Below are 22,339 nucleotides of genomic sequence, written 5' to 3'. Positions count from 1 at the left end.
TGATCCGCAGAGCTAAATTGATTTTTTTTCAAGCAGGTGAGATAATAAACCCTCAAAAATACTAACGCCCATATGTGTGGTAATTTTACAACTCACCCACATGCGTGGATCATCGTCCAGTTAAATTTGCATGAATCTTGACACACCGAGGCAGTTTTCGCATGCCACGTAAGACGGGGCTGGTGTGTGGGCGTTGGAGAGTTCGCTCACACGCCCTGCAACATGCGGCTTACCAGCTGCGTTGTGTGGGCGAACTAGTTTCTGCCCACACAGGCACCACCTAGTCCACGCGCGTGTGGGCGAACTACTTTTCACCCACACGACACTCGTACATTGTTGGATGGCAACTGCTGTTACGCGTACGTGGCAACTAGGTAAACACACACGGCAACTATGATTCGTTGCTAGACGGTAACTGCAATTGTGGGTATGTGGCAACCAGATAAACATACATGGCAACTGCGATTAACCATACATGACAATTATGATTGGACAACACATGGCAACTAGGTAAAATACACAATGCAACTACTGTTTGACCATATGTAGCAAGTAGTTAATCACACACGGCAACTATGGTTTGTTTACATGCGACAACTACCATAAATTAGACATGGCAACTATAGGTAACCAAACAGATAGAGTTGCCATGCTTTTGCAACTACATTTGCCATCCCGAATAACTACATCCGTCATTCCGGATGGCAGCTAAATCGCCATCTCGCGGATACCTAACGTAGCTGCGTCAGGACGTGTGGGCATTTTTGCTTCGTGGCACACGCATGAAATGAAGATGAGTAGTACTTGTTGGGCGTGTAGCACGAAATAGCTACGCCCATATGTATGGACAATTCTAATGTTCGTCCACACACTGCCCGTATAGGTTGCCTCCTGCTCACACTACACACGGTGTGTAGGCGGACGTCTAATGCCACACGTGTGGATGTTATCGGCGTCCTAAACCTATTAATTTTCGAACCTGATATGCTCCATAGCGCGCAACACGAGCTTGGACTTCCTGCTGACGGCGATGCCAAACGCCTCAGACATGTCGAGCTCCTGCGGTCTCCCGCCGCCGGGGAGCTCCCAGTTGAAGTGGTAGAGGAGGCTGGCGAGCAGCAGCTCCATGTTGGCGAGGCCGAGCGCCACGCCTGGGCACATCCTCCTGCCGGACCCGAAGGGAAGATACTCGAAGTGGCCGCCCTTGAAGTCCATGGCGGCGGTGCCACTCTCCTCGAACCTCTCCGGCTTGAACGCCTCAGCGTCCTCCCAGTAGGAATCGTCCCTGCCCAAGGCCCAGGCGTTCAAGAGAACCTTTGTACCCTCGGGGATGTGGTAGCCCATCACCTCGCATGGCTCCCGGCACTGCCGTGGACCGTGGTAGCAGGAAGGGCAACGGTGCGTGCAACCGCAATGTCTCCCTGATCACCAAGTTGAGGTAGCTCAGCCGCCCGCCAGCGAGGTCACCCTCCACTAGCTTGCTCCGTCCATGGAGTGCCTCTCGCACCTCCGCCTGGGCCTTGTGGAGAACGCGCGGGTTCCTCACCAGCTCCGACATGGCCCATTCCAGCGTTGTCGACGAGGTCTCGCTCCCGGCTACGAACATTTCTTGGACCACGGTGGTGATGATGTCGGTGGTGAGGTCCAGAGAGCACTGCGCCCCACCGTCCTTCTGCACCCTCAGCAGCACCCCGAGAATGTCCTCCGTGCTCTCGCCGGCACCGTCGACGCGCTCGCGGATGAAATCGTCCATAATCGCACGCGCTTTGCGGTTGCACCGCTCGGTCTCCCGGAGGGCGCCGCTGAGCCAGCGCGCCAGCTCTGACGATGGGTAGAGGTCAGACAGGTTGAAGCCACCGGCAAGCTTCACCGACCGGTCAAGCACGTGCAGGAACTCGTCCCGCCGCGGGCATCGTCCGCCGACGGCCGACCGCACCACGATGCCGTTGACCGTGCGGGTGATCAGCTGGCCGATTTCTACCACCGTGCAGCCGCCACCGCGAGCGCACTCGTCTGTGATGTAGCTGATCAAGGCGGCGACCTCGTCTTCCCGGATGTGGCGGAAGGACAGGACGCGGCGTGCGCTCATGAGCTCGAGCAGGCAGATGCGGCGGAGCTGGCGCCACAGGTCACCGTAGGGGGAGAAGAGGATGTCTTGGCCGCCGCGGCTGAAGATGTCCAGCGTTGGCGTGAGGTGGCGGCTGGCGAAGGCTGCGTCATGCGTCTTGAGGACCTCCCTGGCAGCCTCGGCAGATGAGACGACCAGCGTGGGCACAGCACCGAAGCGGAGCAGCATGAGCGGGACGTGCTTGCGAGAGAGCTCCCGCAGGACACGGTGCGGCAGGTCGCCATGGCGCGACAGCAGGAAGTGGTGGAGGCTGCCTACGAGTGGCAGCTGCCATAGCCCCGGCGGCAGCCGCTTTCCCGCCGGAGACGAGGTGTAGATTTTAATGACAAGTAAGAAGAGTACGATGATTAAGGGGGCAACGGACCAGAGCAACGGTAGTGCTGCAGGCTCCATTCTTCTTGTGTGTGCCTCTTTACATCGAATGACCACGTCCTGAATTTAAATGGCTCGATTGGTGGATCGCAGAGAGCTGTTGTTTATTAGTCAACGGGATTGCTAAACCTCAGACTTAACCAAGTTTAGTCGATGCTATATTCGTGGAATCTTACACGAAGATCTGTGTAAAATTTTCTTAATTTTTTGTTCTCCTTTATATGTTTTCTCACTTGACTAAAACTTGATTAAGTCTCAGTCAACTATGATCTAGCCACACCCCTGATCAAATCACGTTCAGAAGTTTGAAACAATCGGGTGTCTAGAAGCCTGTAAATAATGTCCACCGGAGGCCAAGTCCATGATCTTTCTCATCGTTATCAGCCTGCAATAATGTCTACGGCATTCCTTTTGGTTGATTTTTATCCACGAGTGAGCTCCCGCAGTCCACGGAAAGTATAATATGCCAACTCAAGCTAGCAGCCATGGTGGTCAAACTGACCGTTTCTCTTACTTGAACTCGTTATTACATGCTTGCCCTGATGTATGACTACACCTTTGTTTAAAACATTTATTCATTGGTTTCCAAAACATTTAGCTGCTTCTCTTATTGTTTTAGTGTCATTGTTCGTATAGCAGCAGCAGCAGCAGTACACCCTCTCCTGCTTGCTTTTGCCGGCTTTGCCGCCATCCTCCAAGTACGCATATATATAGTGTTACTATTCATCATATATATGGGCCTAATGCATTTTTGAGACTAACATTGATCATGTGTTAGAGCAATAATATATGACATGCAAATTACACGACAAGTGGCTCTCACAAAATTTACACCCCATCCGTTACCTAATGCAGTGTCTAATATTTTTAGAAAGTCAAATTTAATGAATTTTAACCAATTTATAAAGAAAGTTATTTACATTTAGAATAGCCAGAGGCAGTCTAAAAAAATGCATTAGGCCATAGAAAGGTGGAGGGAGTAGCTAATTTTTCCTTTAGGAGATCTCAGCTCTTCGAATGATTGGAGGGAGCCCCGCCTCCCCTTGGTTGGTGCCAGCCGGCCCGAGAGTGATTGGATAACTTTCTTTTTTTGTGAGAAACTTCCAATCTATTCATCTTCAATCATGGGAGTACAAAAAATAACAGAAGTAATAAAAATTACAACCATGTCTGTCAACCACTTAGAGACGACTACAAGCACTGGAGCGAGCCGAAGGCGCGCCGCCGTCATCGCCCCTCCCTCACCGGAGTCGGACCAACATTGTTGTAGTAGACAGTCGGGAAGTCGTCGTGCTAAGACCCCAAAGGACCAGCGCACCAGAGTAGCAACCATCGCCGATGAAGAAAGTCGTAGATCAGAAGGATCAAACCTGTAAACACCTAAATGAAGACGAACGGAGACCGGATCCAAATAGATCCACCGAAGACCAGCACCGACCAAATCCCGCAAGATCTGACGGAGACAAATCTCCACACGCCCTCCGACGATGCTAGACGCACCATCGGACCGGGGATAGAACATGGGAGACATTATTCCTACTAAAGGACATCGCCGCCGCCACACATCCCCAACCAAGATGCTGACTCTAACAAGAACGAGAACGGGGTCCCTCCCGCCGGCGGGGGGCCGAGATCCTCCGCACCTCCATGGCCTAGAGGCCATCGGAAGATGGGGCGGAACGACGGCGGCGCCGACGGGAGGAGAAGAGCTTTTCTTGTGGAGGAGGAAAGAGATAAAGATGGGAAAACTTTCTTAAAGAGTCGGCGGAGGCAAGCAGAAGAAGAACGTTGAACCCCTCACCCTCCAGCTATCTAGATTCACAAGTTGATGTGCCTTGTATATAACATTTATTCAATTTGACCAAAAACAACAGCTAGCTAACTTGACACGCCAGGGTGCTGGCTTAACAATAAATAGCAATTTGAAAAGTCAAAAAATTTCATTGTTGCCGCGAGCAACAAGCAAGTAACAACTCCCTCTTATTTATATGAATCAACCAATAGGTAGAGTTGACTGCAGAAAATAGATAGGACTAGACCAAGTATTGGTGCCCTTGTTTTAATTTATACTAATAGATACCCCACACATTGCAGCAGGAAATTGAGAAAAAAAATGTCTTGAGCGTATAAAAAAACATATAATGCAACCATGATTGAAAAATATATGAGACCATGATCATTTAGATTATGCACATAGCGTTTCTTCTACAATGGACGCATAAGAAAGAAATCTATAGGTCTCATCCATTGAGATTTTGCATGCGTTGGCAGTGAAATATTGTTCTTGAGTTAAGAACCTTTTTTTGCCACATTTCCCCCCTTTTCTCCAGTCAGTATAAATGTCATAGTAAAAACTCGAAAATAAGAAAATAGCTAGACCTAGTCACGCTAACCTCAACCTTAAAATGAGATGTACATATTTTTCTAACCCACAGTCATTTCCCCTCGACAGAAGTTTTCTACACAACCAGCAATATGCACGCCACAGGCAGCCGTCCATCCAGCCGCATCCTGGTGGACATCAGCGCACATGTGTTCGAGACAACGATCTACACGCTCACGGCGCGGGCATGGCAAGTTCCACATCCTAGATAAGGTGATATTCGGCGTGGTGCACTACCACGGCCTCCTCGGCTGCATTCGTTCGGCTCGCGTCGGCAAGCTCAACATGAATATATAGGATCCGTCTCGTCATGTCCGTGCTGAAAGGGCGGGTGCCGGTAGACCGCCTGGCCCGGTGATGCCGCGCTCGACCGATGGTGCCACGTCATGCATGGCCACGAAGCTACCGTTGAGGTGTACAACTAGATGCTCAAGGAGCACCAGCAAGTCTGCCTGGCACATTTGCAATGCAATCTGCGATGGGGAGATTAAGCATACATCTAGCACCTTCTTGGCCTTTTGCTTGGTAATGGAAGTCGCAGAATTAGGAATGGTCAATGCTGCTATTTCATGTGTATTTTTCATGCCGTTTCATGGAGATGAATGCGTGCGTGGATCGTGGGGCGGCAAGGTTCAAAGCAAAGCAGGAGCAGGGTGTTACCTCTCTAGTAAGACTCAAACCAAAGCAGGAGTAAGGTGTTATCTCTACCACGAGGGCTCGAACCTGGGTAAACGTCGTGTATGCGATCCCCTCTTGTACTTCTGGTCTTGCGCATCACCCTATCGGGATTACTGAAAGTTTTCAGTATCGTCATTAACAATAAATTTTCCCATATACTACTAGAAAAACCCCTACTAATGGCGCACCTATTATGGCTATTAATGGCGCATCCGTGGTGCGCCATTGATAGCACGCCATTAGTAATTTTTACTAATGGCGCACCACCTGGTGCGTCATTAGTATCTGGTATACTAATGGCGCACCACGGGTGCGCCATTAGTATATGCAAGGGTGCGCTATTAGTATGCCTCCCAGGGGCCATGTATACCCAGGTGCTTTGGCATACTAATGGCGCACCACCTCTGGATGCGCCATTAGTAACCGCGGCATACTAATGGCGCACTGCCCAGTGATGCGCCATTAGTATGCACTGTCATACTAATGGCGCACTGTCATGTGATGCACCATTAGTATGAATATTAGGTTTTTTTTTATTTTTTTATTTTCTGTTTTTTGCACAGGTTATAAAATGTATAGTTTGACAAAATATAGACAGCACACATCAACAACAGATTCATCAAATGTATAGTCTTTGAATACAATTCATCATATTAGTCTCCGAATACAATTCATCATATTAGTCTCCGAATTGAAAACACCGAACAAAGATAGAACATTATATTACAAGTCTCGAGACCGCGAGTAGCGAGTCTGTCTTCACATTACAAGTCGATATCGATCATCTAAACTACCATCACATAGAAGAGAGCTGCGGTCATCACGATGAGCATCATCACGATGAAACTCGTCTTCATCCGGTTCCTCCAACGCTCCCTCCCCTCTCCCGCTAGATAGCGGGCGTATCTAGATTCGGCCTCGGCCCTAGTGGTGTACCCTTTGTAACTGTTACCGCTGAATCGGTGAACCTGTCTCCGACACTCCTCCCAGTCATCGTAGACTCCGGGAACCTTACCCTTGTACACGACATACGTCGGCATCGCTATGCACTAGCCAAACGAAACGTTAGTACCAATTCACAGACAATACATAAGCAATATATAAGTATGCAACAGAACGATCGGAAGAGAAAAGCAAGACATTAATAGCATCGATTACATCTAAGTTGAACGACTCTCGAAACCAAAGAGACATACTACAAGTTCATTAAAGTTTAATTACAACATGAGCCAATCGATGTTTCAGAACTAGACAACTCGACTCAAGGGACCGGAGCGTGGATGAAGCTGCCGTCTATCGTGGGAGTCATGAAAGAACGGGCGTTGTCATCCTGCATTTGTAGCATTGTGTCGATGTCACTGTTGGACGGTTGATTTCTGAGGTAGAACTGCCCCGAGGTACGAAGGACATCTTGATGGATGATTTCCGCAAACTCCGACTGGATGCGAAAGAATTCTTGTCGGAGGTCCGCGTCCTGGATTGCCGACACGCTCGCGGCCCAATCTTTGAGTTTACTCGGTAGAAGAAGTTGATGATGGTCCCGTACGATCGCCCGCATGTGATGGATGGCGTAGTAGGCACCCTTCTGACCGCCAGGCGGCTGCTTGACGCAGCAGAACATCGTATTGTGGGAGAACACGTGCTTGCCGTACTTACGAATAGGCCTGGTGAAGGTGCCTCCAGAATGGGCGTAGCCGGGGAGAACATCATCAAGAACCTTCTTGACATTTGTGTAGTCTACGTTCGACTGACGGTCTGGGTCGAAATACGTGGCCATAGAATATTTGGGGCTTAGGAGGATGAGCGTGCAACGTGTGTCACTGCAGAAAACACGGAATGTTAAAAGAAAAACGATCGAAATGTAAGAATTCATATGTTACGGGCCGGTTGAGGGGAGGACTTACTCGGGAAAGTAAGGCACGAGGAAGTTATCCTTATCTTGGTTTGCCAGAATGACGCCTTCGAGGTAAGAACTCGCGACTTGCCGGTCCCCAGCGCTGCCCAAGATCTTGGCACGCATGTAGAAGGGGTCGACTATCACGATGTCCGGGGTCTTGTCGCGAATGATCCGCATCTCCATACTCAGCGAAAATAGCCGAACGAAGGTGTAGTGCAGCGGATGAAGGTTCAATATAGCGTGGATGTCATCAAAACGCAGGACGATCGTACGCCCGATGGAGTTATCCACAAAGCTCTTGCCCTCTGGCACCTTGGCCGCGAAAACCGGGTATGCCACATCCTTCTCTCTGAGACGCCGCTTCTCCAAAGCAAGAACACTGTCATGCAGACTCCGCATAGCACCGGTTGCAGCATTGAGCATATTTGTCGGTAGCATCGCCCTACCCGCCACATGCACCCTCCTCGAGATATCCTGCGGTGAAGGTGGCCCGTCCTGAGCACGGATCGTACTCGGTGCCGGCTGGCTCGCACCCTTCTTAGTCTTTCTTTTGCGTGCCTTCTTCTTCTCCTGTAATGGGACCGAGTTCTGCTCACAGACCGCCTTCTTGAGTGTGTTGGGGCTGATAATATTTCGCACCTCGCCTATCTGAGGCTCGGTGAAGTCGGCAGCCGGAGGCGTCTCCTGAGAGCTGAACGCCAGACGGCGCCTGTTGCAACTTGGCTTCTCCGCGGTACGAGCTAGATCGCACACGTCTTTTGTTGGGTTTGGTTCTTGAGAAGGAGGCCCCATGAAGTCGCCATCGTACCCATGCTCGGCAAAGTACTGATCGACATTGCCAAATGTATCATCGTCGTCGTCGTCGTCGTTCTGATCCTGTGCCATATGCATGTTTGGATCCAGTGGCATAGGGATGTCCGGCACCATTACGGCGGTCTTGCCATGGGGCCGACTTGGCGCCGACACGACTGGCGGTGTTGTCTTTGGGGTGGTGTCCCCTGCCCCCAAACGAATCTGGCTCTTCGGCCAAAGCAGGGGCCAGCTCAGGCAGGCGTTGAGGGTCATCACGTCTTCATCGTCGGCCCCGACGGGTCGAATCGGAGGTAACAAGTCGTCGCAGCCTGGCAGCACCCGAACCAGTTGAACCCTAAACAAGTTGGGTGGCATCTGGGTACCGTGGAACAAGGGGTTGCCCGGTTGAACGATTTTGCCCTTGGCGACATCGACCAACTCGTTGTTCACGAAGTGGAGGAGAGTGCACGGAACATCGGCGGCGCCCTGCGAAAACATGTAGGGCGTCAGGGATGCCCAGTCAAAGGCAAGGAGATGAAGTCCTCGGCCGAGAGAGGCTTAATTAGTTACTGTGATGATGGCGTCGAGCTCGGCTAATGTCGAGGCACCGCCAACGGCGGGCGTGCAGTTGACGGAGGGGCCGCTTGCTGAAGAGGTGCCGGCCAGCGTACACCCGGGTGCATTAAGCTCCCGTGCCGGCGTCGGAGACACCAATGCCGCCTCCGCCGGAGGCACCAATGGCCCCGCCATCGCATTATGCGAGTTGCTGGCCGTGAAGCTAGGAATCGGGGGCGGCCCCTGTTGGCCGCCCGCAATCCACGCACTCAACCCCGAGATCAAGGTAGGCACAAGGGCGGTGATCGTCGCTCCGAGTCGTTGTTCCACTTGCTCTTGGACAATCTCCGGAATCCGCGCCACCTGTGCCTTGAGTTCTTGAACCTCTCGCGCCTGGCTTTCCGAGCTGGTCTTTTTCTCCTTCCGCACACCAGCGGTATAGTATGACCCCCATTTTGTCGACAAGCCTTTGCCGGCCACACGACCAGCTGACGTCGGCTTACTGAGCTTATCCTTGTTCTTCATTACATTCAACCCCCAATTTAGAGTGGTGTCCCAAGGGTTGCTCTTAGTCGACTCCGCGCTACTGCTTTCAGTCGCCTGCGGAAGGAATGTGAACCATTTAGAAATTTGGCTTCATTAATTAGAATGCAACCATATGGAGCTAATTACGCGGGGGTGTATTCCTTACCAGAACAAGCTCAAGCGCCCTGGTCTTCGGATCCGTGGTAAGCTCCTTTGTTATCGGGTCCTCCTTGTACCGGGCCCTGACATAATTCCTAGTCTGCTTGTTACCGCTGTATTTCTCGAAGCGGGGTGGTAGGCCTTGCTCGGCACGGTCCGCGTCCTCCTTGTCCCATATAGGCTCCGCCACTCTGTAACCGCCGGGACCGAGTGTGTGTTCCCCTATGTTCAGCTCCCGCATTTGTTTCCCCCACTCACTTGATTGGGAGCTTGCGGTGCTCGAGCAATTGATCTTGAAGTCGTTGTAGTCATCTTCGGTGATCGAAGGATTTTTCTCCTTGATCTTCTGATAACTCTCACCTTTCTCGATCATTCTCTTCACATTACTTTTCCAAGTAGACAGGGCCTTGCTCATCTTCGTGAGGGCAGCATTGTTCACTTTATTCCCTTTGAGGCTTGTGTTTTCAAATTCAGCGGGGAACTTGTATCGTTCGTGCAGCTTCGTGAAGAGGAGGTTGCGCAAATTCCCTCGGTCAGGATGCCTCAGGTTCTCGGTGTTGATCGAGACGGTGCTCCGGACAATGCACCCGAGCTGAAGCGAGTACCCCTTGACTATTCGTTCGGGCGCCGTTGGATTCCCGTTGGAGTCCACTTCAGTAACTTCCTCCTTGAGGGTGCGGAGCACGATCGGGCGCTGGTCCTTCCGTTGCCTCTTCGGTTGGCTGCCATCTGTGCGTGCGCCGCCATCATCAGTGGTGGCATCCTCGGCGGCACCATCAGTGGTCGCATCAGTGTGGTCATCCTCGGCGGCACCATCCGTGGTCTCAGTATCGGTGGGGAAGGCGGCGGCCTCATACAAGTGAGGTTGTTCCTCCATCTCCTGGGACGGCTCCCAGAATGCCTTGCCGCCCGAACCCCCGGTCTCATCATTGTGGGCCATGTTTCTCTCTAAATAGAAACAAAGTTTGGTCAAAAAGTTGGTTATTGTCAAGGAACAAGATCTCTAAGTTGACCAAATAACCTAATTCTCGAGGAATGTCGCCAAAAAGTTGGTTATTGTCAAGGAACAATTGAGAGATGTTTGTGATATTGCCTAGGTGTTTTGGGATAGAACCTGTTAGTGTGTTGTTGCTAAGGTCCAAGTCCACGTTCTCAGGGTAACCTAGTTCTTGAGGGGTGTGTCTAGAAAGTTCACTCTTCTTTTTAGAAGACAAGCGTCTGAAATGGTATTGCCTTTCCTTAATTTGTACTATTTTTTCATTGTGTTGAATACTTATGTGGGTGAGTGTATCTGTAATTACTTTTTACTACACCGCAGGGTGTTCAAACACGCGGAGAGGATAAATGCTAGCAGGCTGATCATTGCATATCATTCATAACCATGAATGAAGGCTCAATGGACCAAGGAAAGAAAACCTACACAAACACAAGGATGACTATTGGAGACACTCAGGCCTGCTGCTTTGTGTTGATTGTTCAGAAGCTAGGGACTGTCCATTATATATAGATGCAGAGAAGCTTCGGCCGTGGTGAAGTTCAACCCCTATATTTTAATTGGAGGGCCAAGAGATAAGCTAAGCTGCAAATTATGAATCTGCGTCAAAAATTGCACCACATTCAGCATAGGGCAGGAGACGCCTACCCTAATGAATATGTTATTCTCACACCTCATCACTTGCTGAACTTGTAAATCATTTCCGTGAAAACAATCAAACGGTTTTCAGCGACAAGTGATACAAGGAACTAAACTGGGTTTCAGCTCTACATGGGCCAGAGTGGATTTGAGCAAATGTGTGTATGTGATGTGCCCCAACAGGGTAAACTTATTAAGATATACTCCAATCTTCATCAAGTTGCAGTTTTGAAACGTTGGCAGTTTTTCTAGCTGATGAAAGGAAACGATTTCCTTCCTGGACCATCGAGTCATGCACACGTTGGGTTAATGCGCAGTCGAACTCCGATGAAGAAAAATAGAAAGTATATGGCATAAAGGGGTCTAGACTTGTGCAATTTTGACATTCAGGGTTACCCAAATGCATGTGTTATGACTTCTGAAGCCAGACAGAAACTCCGATTATTTTTGGTTCTGTACATGATGCAAAATGGATGGATGGATGAATATAATGAAGCAAGTAATTGTCCTGCCTTGGAAATTAAGCTGGTGCCTACAGGTATATGTATGTATTGTTCGGTTGGTCCTGAAAAACAAAAGCTATCTAGCTAGTATGCAATGCAAATTAAGCTGCAGATAGCTTATTGTCTCCTCTCACTATCTCTCTATCACGCATGGCAAGCAAGGGTGTCTGAGTGTGTGAATAAAATACTAAACTAATCCAACCACTAAAGCAAATTAATTTTTATTTCGGTTGAGAATCGGGCACCTTCTAGGTCAAGAAAATTGGGCATGACCTTTGCTAATTTTCTTGACCTAGGAGTGCCCCATTTCTCAACCGAAACGGAAATTAATCAACGTTTCAGGAGAAAGGGGTTATTTTAGAAGATCACAAGTAGCAGCAGCATCACTTGACAAAATCACAACTAGCAGCAACAACTCGCAGATAGCAGCAGCAGCATCACTTGACAAGTAGTACAGCAGCAGCAGCATGCATGCACTGGTCCATGGCACAAAGTCCATGACCCAGAATAGAGCACTTTACTAAAAATGAAGAAGAAAAAAGGCATGCATGCACTGGTTGTAGCAAATCATCAGTTAATTAAGAATAGTTTTAGAGGTAACTAACTGAAACTATTTATCATGTTGACAACAGTAGCATGTGGACCTATCATGGTGATTTCATATCAAAATAGAGGAGTACTCCTGTTCATTTGGAGAACTCATACAACAATTGTTATGCATCAAACTTGGGATCAACAGTAGCATGTGACAAACAAATTATACATCAGGAATAAAGCATCAACTTTGTCAAGCGTATGAAATTGCTTAGGTTCAACAGAAAACAAAAATGCCCTGTCAGTTTTCAATGCCCTGTTTAATTGACCGAACAAGTGTTTTTATAGGCATAATACAGCAGCACAGCCCCATAATGATACCACGGGCCCCCTGTCTCATTGTAAATAGACAAGTAGTACTGTCCATCATGTATTATCTAATACTGTATATTCTTGCTAGGAGGAAGACCAACTTTCTGGGTAACTAGTGTATAAACTAAACAGTATAGTCAATATCAGCCTGACAAAACAGAACTGAGTAAATTTTGATCAAACAGAGGATCGCTGCAAATCAACAAAAAGAAAATCTCATAAACGAATTACGTTCAATGCGAAGTAATTTTGATAATAAGGATTAGCTCGCTCCAATGGAAGTAGTATCGTTTGGTTCACTCATTTCAGCTGTGCTCTTAAGCATTCATAGTAAATATATATATAGGTGGTTCCACACCCACCATGAAAATCATACTACCATACCATCAGTACTAACCAAAGATTACACCAATTGTAAAAAGAGATAGAGAAAGCAGTAGCATCTATTGTGTTAGCAGTAGGACATCCAGAAGAGATAGAGAATATTGCCGTTATTTTTACAAAGCATACAACCTATCAGAAATTCCTAATTCTGTTTTTCTCATTGACAGTTAGTTTCTGGAGGGGGCAAGTCAATGGGAGCAGATTGTTGAGAAAGTTATTTTCACATGTTTTTCAGGAAAAAAAATCCATGAAATTTTGTGTGACAAATTAAACTGAACGCCGTGCTAATTTGGTGTCAAACTGAAGCCGTTTGCCTATCTGCACATAAATTGAGTAGTTTGAATTACTTTGAACTAGTTTTTGAGAGTGTGAGATCAAAATTCTGTTTTGATAATTTGACAAATTGCATCAGTTTCATAATTTGTAACGCAAAGGTGCAATGGATCCAAATAAATTCAGATGCAAAATGAGTACATAGGTGCCGAGGGGAGGAGAGGAGGAGAATTCAGATGCAAAAGCTCACCTTAGCAGCAGCTTGGATTCAATGGAGCTTGGAGGGGAGGAGACGGTGCCGAGGCCGTGGGGGAAATGACGGCGCTGCGCGGGTTTCTCCTCTCCTCTCCTCCTCGAGAGGAGTGTGGCGGGCTGCTGCAATGGAGAAGGGGCTAGGGTTAGGATGAATAGAAGCAAGCAGCCGAGGGGGGAGGGGGCAGCTCACCTGGCTTGGCGTCGAGGGAGAGGAGGAGCCGCTCTGCTTGCTTAGCGTCGAAGGGGAGGACTCGGGCGGGCGAAGGAGGAAGGGGGATGGAGGCGTCCGTCGGTGGTGGCTGGCCGGTGCTCCTCTCCTCTTGTAGCTGCAGCGGCAGGAGAAGAGCCCCTGCCCGCGGAGTGGAGGGGATCTTCACGCGGACGGGGATAGAGCTCGAGGTGGTCCGCGGACGGCGGCGCCTGGTCGTCGCGGCGGAGGAGGGCCGGTGGTCGCGGGGACGACGGTGGTCGCGGGGACGATGTCGGGGTCGCGGGGTCGCGGGAGAGAAGAAGCACGCGAGCAGCGGCGTGGTCGATGGGAGCAGCTCGAGCAGAGGTGGCGGCGGATCTGGCCGGCGTCGAGGGCGGCGGGGCGGCGGGGCGGCGGCGTCGGGAGAGGAGAGGGGAAGGGGATCAAGGGCGAGGGCTCGGGCGAGGGAGAGGAGAGGGGAAGGGGATCGAGGGCGAGGGCTCGGCCGAAGTAGGGGGGCACAATACTAATGGCGCACCACCCCACGGTGCGCCATCAGTAATTTTTTTATTTCCGCTCGAGCCAACAGGTTATCACCCATGTGACCTCATCCACATCAACTCCCCTCTACTAGCTCGACTGGTCAGGTGCCAGTTCTCACACTAGGAGGTCCTGGGTTCGATTCCTAGGCTCCACAAATTTTTTTTATGCATTTTAAAATGCTGTTTCATACTTATTTGTTTTTAAATATGTTCAAACTTGTTTAAATCATAACAGTAATTTTTTTTATAAGACAGTAATATTTTTTTATAAGACAGTAATTTTTTATATAAGACAGTAATATATTTTTAAAAAATATCATCAAACAGTAATGCCGGTGGAGCGGGGGAGGGTGCGGGGGGTCGGTGGCGGCGGTTGAGTAGGGGAGGGGTGCGGGGGGTCGGTGGCGGCGGTTGAGTAGGGGAGGGGTGCGGGGGGTCGGCGGCGGCGGTTGAGTAGGGGAATCGAGGGTGCGGGGGGTGCTCGGCGGCGAGGGGGACCGGATCTGGCGAGGTGGGATAGCGATCGAGATGGAGGGGGATCGAGATCGAGTGTCCATGAAATTTTAAAATATTCATGATAGTTCAAAAAGTGCCCATGAAATACAATCGAGAAATGAAGGCTGCGATTTAAATACAATCGATCTTAGCTAGCTATCTGTTAACAATCTTCTTGCCCTTCTTTTTTGCAAATGGAGTTCTTCTGTGGAACGGACGTCCTTTAGGTAGGGTGGTCCTGCTTCTTCTTGTGGTGTATGCTGCTACTTCATCATCGTCGTCATGTTCGATCCTCGGGTCGCCGTACTTGTCGAAGTCTTGCTCATTGGGTACACCATCCATTCCGATGATCTTCCTTTTGCCTCTCCTCACGACAACACGACTGGGCTTTGGCGGGTCGGTAATGAAGAAGCATTGGTCCACTTAGGAAGCCAGTACCCATGGCTCATTTTTCGCGGTGACGTTTGCGCCCGTGGTCTTGGATTTGGCTTCGGGTATAACCATGGTGGTGAAATATCGGTATTCTTTTATGACGTTCTTGGCCCATCTGACACGGAACATCGGGACCTTCTCTCCAGCGTAGCTCAGCTCCCAGATCTCCTCGATCCTTCCGTAGTATCTGTCCTTGTCGTTACCGGTGTAGGATTCCATCGTTACCCCGGAGTTCTGATAACCATCGCTCTTCATGTCCTTGGCCTCGGTGTAGAATGTGTAGCCGTTGATATCGTACGCCTCATAGGTCATCAGGTTGTGCTCGGCGCCCTGTGACAAGGCAAATATGAGTTGTTCTTCCGCGGAAGAATCCTCATGTAAAGGGTACGACAGAAGCTTCTGCTTGAACCAACGCGTGAAACATGAGTTGTGCTCTTTGAGTATATCTCCGTCCGTCCTCTGTTGGCCTCGGTCATTGTACGTCTTCTTAATAAAGGTTTTGTGCTCTACCACCCAAGGATCGACCACGTCTATGTGTTGTAGCGCGACTAGGTTTGCTCTTTCAAAGTCGGCGAGTCGACCCTCGAAGTCGACATGCATTTCGCGGCGACCCTCACGGTGACCCCATCCAGCGAGCCTGCCGAGGTGCCTGTTGACGGGCAGACCAACGGGGTTCTCGATGCCTAGATAATTCGTGCAGTAGGAGATGCACTCTTCGGTCAGAAAGCCCCTGGCTATGCTTCCCTCTGGACGTGACATGTTGCGAACGTATCCTTTGATGACACCATTCATCCTTTCGAATGGCATCATGCTGTGCAGGAACGTCGGCCCGAGTTGGATGATATCCTCCACTATATGGACCAGCAGATGCACCATAACGTCGAAGAATGCGGGCGGGAAGTACATCTCAAGCTCGCATAGTATCACCACGATCTCTTCCTGTAGCCTTCTGAGTTGCCTCACGCCAATCGACTTCTGAGAGATGACGTCGAAGAAGTTGCATAGGCCAAATAGCGTTTCACGGACGTGCGCGTCCATGATCCCACGGATTGCAACTGGAAGTATCTGCGTCATCAGCACGTGACAGTCGTGAGACTTCATCCCGCTGAACTTCTGCTTCGCTGGGTCTAGGTATCTGCTTATCTTCCCCGCGTAACCGCAAGGAAGTTTTACTCCTAGGAGGCAGGTGAAAAACTGCTCGATCTCCTCCTGACTTAGAGTGAAGCACGCGGGAGGGTAGTCATTTCCGGTCTTCTTGGCCTTTTTGCCTTTGCGACGACTTTCTGTGTCCTGCTTCGCCTCATCATCATCATCATCATTATCATCATCATGTATAGCGTGAAGCTCCTGCCTGATGCCCATTGATTTCAAGTCTGCCCTTGCTTTCGGCCCATCTTTGGTCCTCTCTGGCATGTTGAGCAGGGTACCAAGCAGACTCTCGCACACGTTCTTCGTGATATGCATGACATCAAGGCTGTGAGGCACACGGTGGATATTCCAGTACGGCAAGTCCCAGAAAACAGACCTCGTTTTCCATACCTTCAGCAGCGGCTCTGGCGCCTTTTGCTTCTTTCCCGGCAGTGGGCAGTCTTTCCAATTTTTCAACAGCTTGTCTATTTCCTCGCCGCTCCTCGTACACGGGCGTTTTCGGGGTTCGGTTTCACCATCGAACAGATCCTTGCGTTTCCTCCACGGGTCATCGTCGTGAAGCCACCTTCGATGTCCCATGAACACGGTTTTCGAAGACCCGGGATCTCTATCTAGCTGGCGATACGTTGTGTCATCCATGCACCTTACGCATCCAGAAAATCCGTGGACTATCTGCCCCGCAAGATATCCGTAACCTAGATAGTCGTGCACCGTCGTGAGCAGTGCGGCTCTCATAGGGAAATATTCTTTCTCTGCGGCGTCCCACGTATTGGCTGGCGTTTTCCACAGCGTGTCAATCTCCTCTTTCAGCAGCCCCAGATACAGATTGATGTCGTTCCCTGGTTGTTTCGGCCCTTCAATTAGCATACTCATGTGAATGTACTTCCTCTTCATGCACAACCAGGGGGGAAGGTTGTACATCCACACGAACACAGGCCAGGTGCTATGTGTGCTTCTCTGGCTGCCAAATGGATTGACTCCATCGATGCTCGCGCCCAGCATGATGTTCCTTGGATCGTTCCCAAATTCTGGGTATTCGAAGTTCAACGCTTGCCACTGGCTCGCATCCTTGGATCATTTGCTTCATCTTCTCGCTTCTTCTCCTCCCTATCCGCGTGCCAACGCAGGAGCTTTGCTACCTTAGGGTCCGCGAAATACCGCTGCAGACGAGGAGTGATCGGAAAGTACCACACACTTTTTGAGGAGCTTTCTTCCTCTTCTTGTATCGAGTGACACCGCACACCGGACATATGGTAGACTCCGCGTGCTCATCCCGATAAATGATGCAATTGTTCATGCACACATGGTATTTCACGTGCAGTAAATCTAGAGGACACACGATTTTCTTTGCCTCCTCCAAACTAGTCGGGCACTTGTTCCCCTTGGGAAGACGTTCGTGCCAGAATGACATGTTCTCGTCGAAGCATGCGTCGGTCATTTTGTGTTTTACCTTCATCTCCAGAGCCATGAGCGTTACTTTCAGGCGGGTATCCTCGGGCCTGCATCCTTCATACAATGGAGTAACCGCGTCTAACTCAAGTTGATCCATCTTGGCTTTCTCTCGGGCGGCAGCTCTTGCGTTATCCGTCTGCTTGAGAAGCAGCTCTTGAATATGAGGGTCCTGCACCCAGCCCATCGATGGTCCAGCGTCGTCTGCTCCGCCGGCATCATCATCATGTCCTACATCTTCTACATGATGACTGTGTACAGCATCACCGTCGTGATCATCTCCTGGGGATTCTTCGTCTTCTCGCCCCCCCGAGCCACGGTGGTTGTCTTGTTGCCCTTCCTCATTTCTTGCCCGCCCCCATGGACGACTTCGTAGTCATCTTCATCACCTTGCCACCGATAGCCATCCATGAAACCACGCAAGAGCAGGTGGTCCCGCACCTGCCCAGAATCCGGGTCCGCAATAAGGCTATTCAGCTTGCATCTTCGACACGGACATCTTATCTCCGTCTCGTTCTTTTGAAGCATCTCGGCCTTCGCGGAGCTCAAAAACCTATTCACGATGCCTTCGGTCATCGTGCGGACCATGGTCGCCTGCGGGGTAGAGCAAAACGATATTTTAGAACCAAGAAAAAAATTTGGCATGACTTTCCCTAAAAATAGGACCAAAAAGAATGCTTAATGCCAAAATTCTCGCCGAAACGGAAATGAATCAACATTCCGGCAAAAATATTGGCAACTATCGCATTTCAAATACCGGTACACCTCCAAACACAAACACATATGCAACACCACAAACATATGCAACAGCACGAACATACATAGATCTAGCTAGGCCATAAGAAGTGCATGTGCACATTGTTGTAGGGAGAACAACATAAATATAGCTTCCCCCCTTACTTACCTAGCAAAACAAGGTAACTTAACCACTTAATTTGAATGAATCTATGGTGGAAATGAGGTGAAAAAGAGGAGGCACCCGAGACAAGGAGGAGGCGGTGGAGAGAATGAAGTGGGGAGAAAGTGAGTGTGGGAGGAGAGGCTGTCCAAAATATCTTGTTGCTGCCCACTTACTAATGGCGCACCAGCAACAAATGCGCCATTAGTAATCCAGGTTACTAATGGCGCACCCCCAGATGGTGCGCCATTAGTACTTTTGCAAAAAAGGAATAAAAACAATAATAAAAAAAATAACATTAGTGGCGCACCTTCCGGCCGGTGCGCCATTACTAGTTACAACTAGTAATGGCGCACCACCAGAGGATGCGCCATTAGTATGTTTGGACAGGCGCACTAGTTCAAAAAAAAATTCGGTACTAATGGCGCACCGTGAGCAGGGTGCGCCATTAGTAGTTTCAACACTAATGGCGCATCAGGGTGTGGTGCGCCATTAGTATATACTAATGGCGCACCACATGTCTGATGCGCCATTAGTGTCAATTCCATCTATAGCCCTTTTCCTAGTAGTGATATATCAACAGAATTTCTCTCTGCTAACAAGCCACCAATAGGCCACAAAACTAGAGCAACGGAACTACTACTAATTGACGAAGCTTACATAGGTAACATTGAATTAGGTAGTTACTGTTAATGATGTGATCATAATCTTTTTCTTTAACATATTAATATTCAAGTTCTTTTTGCGGGGTGAAAGTTATGTTTACCGTGGGTTTCCAGTGATGCATTGAACTCGCTTTCCCCTTTCTAGGTTTCCTTGGTGTCAAATGAACTGATGTATTTTTGTTATGCGGGTATAATGGAAAGGGGTTATGCCCGGTTCAAAAATAATAATTCAAGTTATGTGCATACTAATTGTCTCATTTATCTGATCTAGTTCTGATCTTGTTTTGGCAGCCAAGACAGGTATAGGGGAAGCACACATGTTCCAGATAACCCAAACTTGCACAGACATGTTCCCCGTGAAATAAAGCAAACTCCAAGCTAAACGTCTACATGGCCTATACCATGGCCTTGCACAGGACGTAAACAAACTTGCACCGAAATAAGTAATGCACTATCTATTCATCTGCCGAACTATTGTCACCAAGAATCTATACTTTTCTTTTCGTTGTGTTAAAATCCAACTGTACGGAATCATCCATCTCTCGTTGTCACCACGTGATCGAAAAAGATGGTGAAATAGTTAAGAAAAGTACTCGAATTTTATGGAATAGTTGATTTCCCTGCCTGGGAAATATTCAATTTTCTCTTCCAAGCCAATATTCTTGTTGGACTAGTTGAACTTTACAAGCCTTATAAGTTTTTTCCAACAAAATTATGTGGCAGATAATAGCATCTCAATAATCAAACAAGGCCACAAGATATTGATAAAAAAATTACTTGATTTTATGGAATAATTGATTTCCCTATCCAGGACATTGAGTTTCTCTTCTGTATCAATATTTTATGTAAGAGGGTTAGCGAGGAGACAATTGGTGGAATCACTTGTTGTATTGCTGAGCCTCGCAGGCTAGTATATAACTATATGTAGATTACAAGACTTAAAGGGTAGGAAGCCTCTACAGGAGATAATTTAGGAATAGTATAGGAGAGATTACATGTTTTTTCAAAAGAAATATGTCGGCAGATAATGGTCTTGGAGTAACCATGCACGTCACACGGCGGACACTGGCACGGCACGGAGTGGCGTAGCAAGATTCAGCACAGTGCCATAGCGGTCCTCGAGGTCAATATCCTCGGGCGCCATGCCATCAGGTAGTCTCCATTCTGTTCTGTGGACAAGCGAGGCTAGCAGCAGAGTCACTGATCGCAGAGCGTAGTCCATTCCAGGGCACACCCTCCGGCCGGCGCCGAATGGCCTATAAGTATAGTCGTCCTTGCCCTGAAAGTGCACGGCCTCGCCTGCACCTCCAGCCAAGAACCTTTCAGGCACAAATTTGTTAGGTTGAGGCCATACGGTAGGGTCCCTTCCGATTGCCCACAAGTTGACAACGACACCCGTTCCGATTGGGATGGGGAAGCCACCGAGTGACACTCCGTCGGCAGCTACCTCCCGTGGTATCAAGGGTACCGCTGGGTGCAGCCGCAGCGTCTCCTTCACCACGGCATGGAGGTAGGGAAGGTTGTCGAGGTCGCTCTCCTTGACAAAGTCACTGGACGTAACTCCAAGGCATGCTGCGAGCTCGTTACGCACCTTCTTCATCTTGTCTGGGTGGCGCAGTAGCTGCGCCATAGCCCACTGCACTGTCACCGTGCTCGTGTCACTTGCGGGCCTTGCGGCGATGAACATATCCTGTACAGAAATAAAACAAATGAACATTCCTCATACATACAATATTTATAAGCAAAGCAAGTACTCAATGGATGTACGTACCGTTAGGAACGTGATGATTTCTTGCCGAGTGAGCTTGGACTTGGCGTGGCGCTCGAGGAGAACGTCCAGCACGTCGTTGTTCTTCTCACTGCCACTGCCAGTGCCAGTTCTAGCTAACCGGCGCTGAACGATTTCTTGGTCAAAGAAGTTGAACAGTTTGGCGAGATGTATGGAGATGCGGCAACGCGAGCCGAGGAGGTGGTCAATTGGTGCGAGGAATGGGAAGGCGTCGGAGACGTTGGATTTTGACCACTCCTCTAGTACCGGCACTATGAGTCCCCTGAAAGGTTGGGCCCCCGGCGCGCTCAAGTCCGCCACATCCTCAGAGAAGAGGATGTTGGATATGACATTGAGCACCGTGCGGTTCACGGCCTCCCTGATTATGATCGGCCTGCCAATGCGAGAGCATGCCCTCAAGTACTCGGTGAGACGCCCGGCATGGCATTCCAAGATGGGCCGGATTGTGTCCAAGCCCTTGGTGGAGGAGAAGCGGGCGCCCATGATGACGCGGTCCTGCTTCCACAGCGGGTTGGAGCTTGGAAGGAAGACCATGGATGCCGTGCCGTATGACATGGAGCGAACGGTGTCCGGCACAAGCCGGGAGCGAGCGCTGCGTCATTCTTGGCAAGGGCCTCGTGAGCGGCCGCGGCGGATGACACCACGACGATGTTGCGGGTCAGACCAAGACGGAGGGATAAGACGGGTCCATAGGTTTGGGCGAGGGTGGCGAGCGCGGTGTGTGGGTTGTTGCGGAGCGGCCCGATGACATAGACCAAGTTGCCGAGGATGGGATGGCCGGCAGGGCCGGGTGGCCATGTAGGAGAAACTCTCTTTCGGGTGTGTTTGTGCAGGATGTGCACCACATGAATGGCGAGCACCGTCGTTGCTACTATATATAGTAGCCAGCAATGCAGAGAACCACATTGTTGGCGCTAGCTAAGCCAGCTGTGTGGAGAGTGCCATCATGTGTAGCACGTACTTATACAGAGTATTTAACCAAAAACTACCACAATTGACGGAAACGTGACGAAAAACTACCACTTTACGTTTTTGTGCGAAAAACTACCAAATTTGGACTAAACCGTGGCAAAAAACTACCAACTCGTGAAATCGCTCGCTTCGCCCGCGCTAACCCCGAATCTGACCGGTTGGGCCCGCGAATCAGGCGCCACGTTGGCTAACGGTCGCCCGCCACGCGTAGATGGCCGTTAACGGCCCGTCCGCTGTCGGAACGGCGCCTGTCGGTGCGGTGCGGGTCAAATCTGATCCGTTCCCCTCTCGATTCACTCTCTCCCTCCTCTCCCT

The 22,339-nt window shown here is 49.6% G+C and overlaps 1 protein-coding gene and 1 pseudogene across 1 annotated transcript; both read right to left on the bottom strand.

Annotated features, from left to right (window-relative positions):
• Positions 1-966: 966 nt before the first annotated feature.
• LOC123186852 (zealexin A1 synthase-like) lies at positions 967-2,521 on the bottom strand (annotated as a pseudogene).
• A 17,793-nt stretch (positions 2,522-20,314) lies between these two features.
• Positions 20,315-21,586, bottom strand: LOC123186850 (oryzalexin E synthase-like). Its single transcript, XM_044598531.1, has 2 exons — positions 21,035-21,586; positions 20,315-20,953 (listed from the first exon to the last, which is right to left on the bottom strand). Exons 1-2 carry the CDS (start codon positions 21,584-21,586, stop codon positions 20,315-20,317), a joined length of 1,191 nt encoding a protein of 396 aa, XP_044454466.1.
• Positions 21,587-22,339: the final 753 nt, after the last annotated feature.

This window comes from Triticum aestivum, chromosome 2A, assembly GCF_018294505.1.
Source record: "Triticum aestivum cultivar Chinese Spring chromosome 2A, IWGSC CS RefSeq v2.1, whole genome shotgun sequence".
NCBI classification, from domain to species: domain Eukaryota; kingdom Viridiplantae; phylum Streptophyta; class Magnoliopsida; order Poales; family Poaceae; genus Triticum; species Triticum aestivum.
This window is presented reverse-complemented; position numbering and strand designations above follow the sequence as displayed.